Source organism: Nematolebias whitei, chromosome 12 (assembly GCF_014905685.2).
Source record: "Nematolebias whitei isolate Nwh7 chromosome 12, NemWhi1, whole genome shotgun sequence".
NCBI classification, from domain to species: domain Eukaryota; kingdom Metazoa; phylum Chordata; class Actinopteri; order Cyprinodontiformes; family Rivulidae; genus Nematolebias; species Nematolebias whitei.
The window spans coordinates 46,432,873-46,441,113 of NC_056509.1; the positions used below are offsets into that span (position 1 = coordinate 46,432,873).

Below are 8,241 nucleotides of genomic sequence, written 5' to 3' on the forward strand. Positions count from 1 at the left end.
GGACCATGAAGACATCTGCAATACCTCTGCACATCTGTGGGTTGAGGGTCTCCTTCAAACGATCCAGTAGTCTTAAATGATGTCTTCTGATGTCTTCAAATACATCTCTCAATTTCTTCCTGGCAGAAATCAGCAATTTGCCAATTCTTGGGAACAATATGTAAAGCTGTTAACCATAAAGATATAAAACATCAGAACGGTTCGTCTTTAAGACTGTTCTCTTTGCATTTTGTGTTTGTATTATTTATAAAACAGGATAAATGTTTGCATGTATATTTGAAGTCGTAACACACCTTTATTGCAGGTGAACTTAAATGCCTAAGGCCTTTAAATGTGAGATTTACAATTGCTTGAAACTCTGGATCCTCATATTCAAATCTGCTGCCATAAACCATGGAGCAGATTATATTACAGACAGCGTGGTTCAGTGGTTGGCTCGTATCAAATGCTTCACCTGCAACAAAAACAGAAAAACATTTATCATCACGTCAGGCAACGCGTTCAGTTTTTTAAAAGTTGTCTCTCTTCTTGTTACTTTATGATTTCTGACTACCTTTAAACTTCTTCAGTTCTTGAATGACCTTCTGACTTTCCTCAATGATTTTGTCCTCACTTGTTCTCTTCCCCATCCCAAAGTCTTTCAGGTTTGTCAAAGTAAAGCGGCGCGTTTCTTTCCACGTATCGCCATTTGTCCAAGCAATTCCTGTTAGAAACAAACATTCAAAATACAAGTCCAGTCAAGTAACTGTGCTAAGTGACACGATATATTAAAAAAACTAAACAATCTTCATTACCATGATCTAGGTTTAGATCTTTTGCTATTATCGGCACCTCCCTGTCTCCAAACTCTTCTTTGTAGTTAACAAAAGCTTCCTTCACAGTCTGGTATCCCGCCAGGACCACCGTCTTCCTTTGCCCCATGTTGACGGCAAACACAGATCCATATTTCTTGGAAAGCTAAGATGTACAGCGACCAACAAAAAAAACAAAAATCATTACTGATTACAACAAAGTCCATGCTCAATAATCGAGGTATAAAATCCAACATTTTTCAGTCAGGTCATCTTGACAGTTTCTTTTTTTGTGCTGAAACGTTTCGCCTTCGATCCAGAAGGCTTCATCAGTCAAGGAAACACGTAACAAAATGATTCTTCCCCCAACAGCTTACTCCAAAGTGGAACAAACCAGTTCTGCTTGTGATAAGATGGTCTCTTTGGTTTGCCACTGTTAAAGACGGGAGCTGGCCGTGGGCCACCGGACCCGGAACCCCCCTCCAGCCCACGTCTTCCCCCGGCTCGAACCTCCCTCAGAAGTGGCAACTCACAATATCAATAAATAAAGGAAATGTCAATTAAGTTTTATCAATTATATTAAAAAAGGCAGGAAAAGGTTACAATTTACAGCGCTGGACTCTCCCGTCTGTGACACGTTCACAGACCAGGAAGAAGAGCCCCGATGTCCCATTGCCATTACTCATTTACTGGGTCCTAAGACTCCGCCTTCGCAGAAGGGGAGCTCAACCTGTCAGTGTATGAGGGGGCGTGACTAAATGTGATCTCAGTGGATCTTATGTGGTTATGACGTGTTAGGAAATATCAGACAGTGCTTCAAAGGCCTTCTACGTGATGTGGCAAGCAGATTAAACTATTCCTTGACTGATGTTGAAATCCCAGGGAGACTCTCTTTAGAGTTGCTGGCTCAGTTTAACCCAGTCAGAACCGGGCCATAATTTTATTATAATCCCGTCTCTGAGCAGATCAAAACCATAGGACCAGTCTAGATAAGAAATATCCAACATCCTCCTCCATTGTCGGTGCTCTTCCTTGTTGACAGTCTTGTCAAACTGGTTGAAAACAACAAAGTCCATGCTCAATAATCCAGGTATAAAATCCAACATTTTTCAGTCAGGTCATCTGGACAGCAGAACTGGTTTGTTCCACTTTGGAGTAAGCTGTTGGGGGAAGAATCAGTTTTGTTGTGTGTTTCCTTGACTGATGAAGCCTTCTGGATGGAAGGCGAAACATTTCAGAATAAAAAAAGAAACTGTCCAGATGACCTGACTGAAAAATGTTGGATTACTGATTACATTTTTGACCTTTTTCTTTGAGTTCAAGGCAGGCTTAAATCAATGTCTTTGAACGTTACACGTTTTTCCCACCTCTGTGCTCGTTTGGGTTGTAGGAAAAGATGGATCCTGTTCGGACCCGGAGCCAGAGGGGGTTCTGGGTGGCCTATTCAGGTATGCCTGAATGTACACAGACCGTATCCGCCCCCCTCCCCCAAGACAGATTACAACACAGTGTATGTATTGACAGAAGACAGCAGAGGGTGCTGTAGGTGATTAAAGTGGACTTTTATAGGCAGAAAAAACTATTTATTTATGCAAACTTGAGCACAATTTCTCAGAATTTTCTGGTGATGTCACTGTTTAAGTTATTTGTTTTGTATTAAGAAACAACGTATGGTTATTTCAGTCGCTCGGTTACGTAAAGGTTTACTTGTGTATTTATATAAAATAAAAAGACTATTTATTGGAATTAATTTCATTTAAAAGTAAAAACAAATACCAAAACCAACAAACCAACAAAACATTGAGCCTTGTGTTCAGCTCTGTCTAAAAATCTGAAAATGAGACTAAACAAGTTTTTTTCTGACTAAATACATTTTAAGATCAAGCAGAGAGCTGCCCCTAACTCACCTCCACAAAGGTTTTATCAAATCGGTCAAAATCCAGCTCCAGCAGGTTGCCAAGGACAGGAAGGGGTTTTGGTCCTGGTGGACCCTGTCTGTGTTTCTTAGAACGGAAAATAAAGTTAAAGAAGATAAAAATCAGCATAAATAATAAAACTGAGAGTGGAGTGAAAGTGCAGAACCAACAGTTGAACATGTCCATGGCTGAGTACCGAACTTTGTTCTGTACCTGGATAATATACCTCGTCTTAAGCCAAGTTTCTGATTGGCTGAGAGGAGGTTCTCTGCAGACAGAAAGTGGGCGTTTCTAAAGCGCAAACACTGATTGGCTAGCTGCACTTGCTGGCTCTTTAGGTTTTTTTATTATTTAATTTTTTTACGTTTTTAATCAAGAAGTGGTTTATTTTCTTTACATCGCCTGTGTTTATATGAAAATATTTCTAAAATATGAACTTTTTTGCGTTTTTTCCACTGTTTTTTTTTTTTTTAGCTTTTTTAAAATGTATGTATTTTTATTTCAAAACTTTATCAATTTTACAAACAACTGTCTGCCAGGGGAATATTAGCAGGTACAAAAGTATAGAAATAACAATTTGGTGATAAAATGGTACAAAGGGTAAAACATTCTAAAGATACAACACAATATATTTACATGTTATACAGATAAATTCACATGAAGTTTTTCTACAACTGAGATGGTTTTATTGCCTTTTTGTTGTCCAGTCTTTTAACAGCGGTGCTGTAAATGTAAAGTTCTGCTCGACTTGGAGTTTAACCACTTTTTCTTGTGAATGTGGAATTTTCCCAGGAGAAGTAGAAGTTGCGTGAAGTAGATCAAGTCTTTGTCCATATCCTTATTGTCGAAGCATAAAATAATGTCTTTCTCTGTAAGTTGAATTATTTGTCCAGTTTTCTGTTGTATGACTTGTTGCACATCTGTCCAGAACAAGATTGTTTCCTTGTGTAGTTCACAAAACGTACAAGAGTAGTCAATATCAAGTTTAAATTTTTCCAGTGTTTTTTTTAACAGGGTACACATTATGATTGATTTTATATGAAACTTCTTTAACTTTATTTGTTATGCAAATTTTTTCTCCATTCAACCAAACTTGTTTCCAATTAATTTCTCCAAAAGTAGAGGACCAAAAAAAAAAAATCTTCCAGGAGATAAAGTAATCTTCTGCAGACGTGATCTTATAAGTTTGTTGGAACATCTTTTTGCATTATGGGTCTTCTCAGCTGGTCTCTAGATGAACGATCAGGTTTGTTCCTTTGAAGAGTTGCGTCATGGAGTTTGGTAGAGCATCACAAACGACAGGTGTGTTAAATCTGGTCAGAAGTTCAGTGGGTGACAAAATGGTTCCGTTATCATTTAACAGCTGTTGGACCAGCATCGTTCCATTATCCATCCAGTTTTTATAGTGAAGTGACTTATTCTTACACAGAATGTTCCCGTTGTTCCAGGTGTAGCACGTAGTTGGAGAGAAGTTGTGTTTGTAAGTTTCCAAGCCAGGAGAGCCTGTTGGTGACATTTTGATAACTTTATAGGTAACTTTTCAATAATATTTAATAGATTTGAACATAAATTTTAGACTTACGGTATCAAATGCTTTATAGAAGTCAATAACCAGAATAAAGCTGTTGTCAAGTATAAATTCGTTGTAATCAATCATGTCCAATATTGGTCAAATATTGTGACTAATGTTTCTTCCAGGCATAAATCCAGATTGCTCTTTACCAATAATATCATTTAAAACTAATTTCAGTCATTTGGCAAAGATGATTTCAAATATTTTAGCGTAATTATTTAGAAGACTGATTGGTCTCCATTTTCCAATACTCAATTTATCTTTAAGTTTAACCAACCCCTGCTGGAGAGTTGGTTCACCTCTCAGTATTGACTCTATAAACACGATTTTTTTTAAAACGGGGCCTGCTCTTTTGCAAAGTGTTTATAGAATTCACTACTTATGTCGTCACTGCCAGGAGATTTATTATCTTTAAACAACCAAATGTAATCTTGAACTTCTTTTAGATTAATTTCTCTATCACAGGTACTGTTAAAATCATGATCAATCTTGTTGGTATCCAGTTCATGTTCCATTAGAAATGTGTCCATTCTTTCCTCATCTTATAGATTTACCGAATATAAATTTTGACAAAAGTTTGAGACGTAGTTTGAAATAACGTATTTGTTTTCACAAAATACATTGATAATTTTAAGCTTCCCAATAAATGATTGTTCAAAGTTTCTCTTCTCTAGGTGGAAAAAAATATTTGGAGCACTTTTCTCCTTGTTCTAACCACCACATACACACATATACATATATATATATATATATATGTATATATATGTATATTTTTTGTTTATTATTGGAACAACATGGCACACTGCAATAACAACATCTTGATGACTGTCATGCTGGTTAGCTGAGCTGCTGCTGAGAAAGATGGACACAAGAAGAAAATAAAAAGAGAAATTATATTATTTTTTTTAACCCCGTTTTTCATTTTAAGCTCTTTTTATTTAATGTTCTTATATTCAAATGAGGGGGCGGGGTTTTCTCTGTGGGGCGGGTCTGGTCAGGGCCAACGCAGCCCATCTATGAGTTTTATAGGCCGGGCAAATCAATAACTAAATCAAAAATAAAATCAACTATAGCCTCTCACACATTGACCGTGAGACACCTGCATTTCATGACGTGCACACGGCACACGTTGTATTTCTCATGCTAAAACACACGCAGACCCTTTTTTTGAGGAGGAACCAATGTGCAGCACAATGTTTCCGCACAGGTTGGAGCACAGTAGTGGACATGGCTGCAGTGCTGCCGACTTTCTCGCTTTATTTAGGGAGTTTTCAGACTCTAATAGCAACTTTTTTTTTAAGCGACTAGCAACAAATCTAGAGACTTTTTTCTGTTACTGGAAACTTTGGTGATGAAAGAAACTTTGGTGATGAAAGCACGTTCGTCAGCGGACCGTAATCCCCTCCCACTTCCCCCAAGCGACAGCTGTGAGTCTCACAGCAGAGAGGAGACCTGCTCCACTCCGTGTCCACACTGCAAATGAAGCCCTGGATTACAGAGCGGGATGTAAATATATAATGCTCAATTTCATAAGCAAACCTTTGCGTTTCATCTCGGAGTTCTCCGATGTCCTCCATATTGTCGCTTGTCATCCTGACTTTCTGAACACAGTTAATTCATGAATTGAAGGTACTGGACCAAGCAGAGTTTAGTGGGGGAATAGTTTGTTGTGATTGGTCAAAAAAGACTGGAGTACGTCAGTTTCTGCAAAACAGATGCAATATGGCGTCCGAGATGGTGTAGAGGCAGGGCAGCCGGCTCAGGACCCAAAAGTCCAAGGTTCGATCCCTGGTCATTGCATACATCGTGGTGTCTCTGGGCAGCACACCTCATCCCCAAAATGCCCCCAGCGGCTTTCGATGGCTGCCCACTGCACCACCTGGTGGTGGATGGGTTAAATGCAGAGATTAATTTTGCCATTGTATGGAAACATACAGTGCTGACAAAGTGTAACATTATTATTATAAATACGCTAATCCTGACCAGACCCGCCCAAAGAGAAAACCCTGACCCCTCATTTGAATATAAGAACTTGAAATAAAGAGTTTAAAATGAAAAACGGGGCTAAAAAATAAAAGCCCCTGAAATATGTAAAGTAGTTTTACAAAATAAAAGTGTCACAAAATGAAACACCATTATTAAATAACAACTAACTAAATAAAAATAAATCTTGAAATAAATAAAAAATAAATCTTTTGAAATCATCAGTGGATTTAGCAGTTAATTTTAGTAAAATAGAAATATAAATTTTAATAAAATAGAAAATGAAGGATAAATGGCAAAATATATGGGAGGAAGAAAAGAAAACTGGAGAAATGAGAAGTGCAGGGAGGACGAGGAGAGAAGAGACAATTATTTCTCGTCTCAGATTTGGGCATACTGGGTTAAACAGCACTCTTTTTATTTTAGGGTAACATTACATTGTAAACTACTCCATTTCTCTTCCTATCCACACTATAGTAGAACAGCTTAAACTCTGCCTTTATGCTGCTTTTTGCACACATTATACGTCTACCTTCCTTCTCAGCATCATGTCAGCCAGCTCTCAACCTTTCCCTGTCATTGTCCCCACATTTAGAGAGTCCACCTTCAGTCCTACATTCTTGACTTTCCTCTGGGGCCATCGAAGGCAACACCAGCTCCAAACTTCCTGTAAGGCAGGATGGAGCGTGGCTGCTAGCTGTTTCAGCTTCAGAGGGGGACGTGTTTGCGAACTCAGTTTCTAGGGAGTTAAAATATTCCTCGAGCGAACAGTCCCCCCTCGGTTGAAACTCGACCCCCTCAGAGGAAAAGAGCTCACACCGACGCTGCTTCTCCTCAGCCGAAAAAAGTTTACAGGCTGGACAAGAAAAGAGCGGATCCAAAGCTTGCAGAGCGTGGTCAGCTCCCAGGCAGCTTTCAAACACAACGTGAAGGTCCGGTGATAAGATGTAGCCGTCTGGCACGGGGGCACAGACGGACGGGCTTCGATTCCTTAACTGAAGTCATCTCTCTTCTTCTTTTCTTTATATTATTGTTTCGTAGAAGTAGTGTTCTCAGCATTGACTGAAGAAAAACAGGAGTCGAGCTCCAGTCCAGATGCAATTTATAACGGACCGGGTGGGGCCCACACAGCAGGTGGGCGTGGACTGGAAGTTTTCAGTGTTCGGCGCGCTGTGCACGGGTAAACCCAATGGCTGCAGCTTTTAAAGGGCGTAGCTTACACGAAATAGAACAGACGTTACAATAATCCTTTTCAGAAGGTCTGACTCACTCTTTGAAAGCCATCAAAGAAAAACAAATTTGAATCCTTGAAGCTTCATTTTCAAGAAGTTTATTTCGTTCCACAGTAACACAAACAACTGTCAGCTTTTTAATCTGTCCCTCTAAAGAAGAAGACATCAGGTCATCAAGGTCACAATGAGCAAAAACTAAAATAAGAAGTGTTTGAACCCCCAGTCTCCGCCTCAGTGGGTACAGGCCAAGTTTATGAAGTCAAACTGACACAAACCTCCGGGTCAAGGTGGACGCTGGTTAGGGTTAGGGTTAGGGTTAGGGTTAGGGACGCTGACTATCAGCTCAAACAGAAAGCTGCTGACGTTAGAGAAACTGCACCGTCCATAAAATATACTTACCCAGAGACAAAGGTGGCAGGGTTCTTATTCAGACAGAAATATTTCCTAAAACAAATACAATAGGTCTAGATGTTTACCTGAATACTGAACACTTCTTACCACCTGACATCCTGCTGGGAAATAAAAAAAAAAGAAAGAAGTTGCAGAATGCCATGCACTCAAAGTCAAACAGAAATCTAAGACCCAACAAAGTTAAGTCAGGTCCTCTGGATGGTTTTTTTTTGTTTGTTGTTGAAAAGTTTCGTCTTTCATCCAAAAGGATTCTTTCTCTACCTGGATTATTGAGCATGGACTTTTATGGTTGAAACAGTAACTTCAATCCCAGCAGGTCTCCTCTTCACATCAGG

General features: G+C 39.1%; 1 protein-coding gene across 1 annotated transcript in view; it reads right to left on the reverse strand.

Annotated features, from left to right (window-relative positions):
* Nucleotides 1-2,836, reverse strand: part of LOC119417965 (cytochrome P450 2K4-like) — a 6,163-nt gene extending 3,327 nt beyond the window's left edge. Inside the window, exons 1-5 of the mRNA XM_037685212.1 lie at nt 2,699-2,836; nt 795-957; nt 554-703; nt 294-454; nt 5-166 (exon numbers count right to left, since the gene is read on the reverse strand). Coding sequence (XP_037541140.1) covers nt 5-166; nt 294-454; nt 554-703; nt 795-957; nt 2,699-2,836 — 774 coding nt within the window. The remainder of the gene's footprint in view (nt 1-4; nt 167-293; nt 455-553; nt 704-794; nt 958-2,698) is intronic.
* Between the last annotated feature and the right edge of the window lie 5,405 nt (nt 2,837-8,241).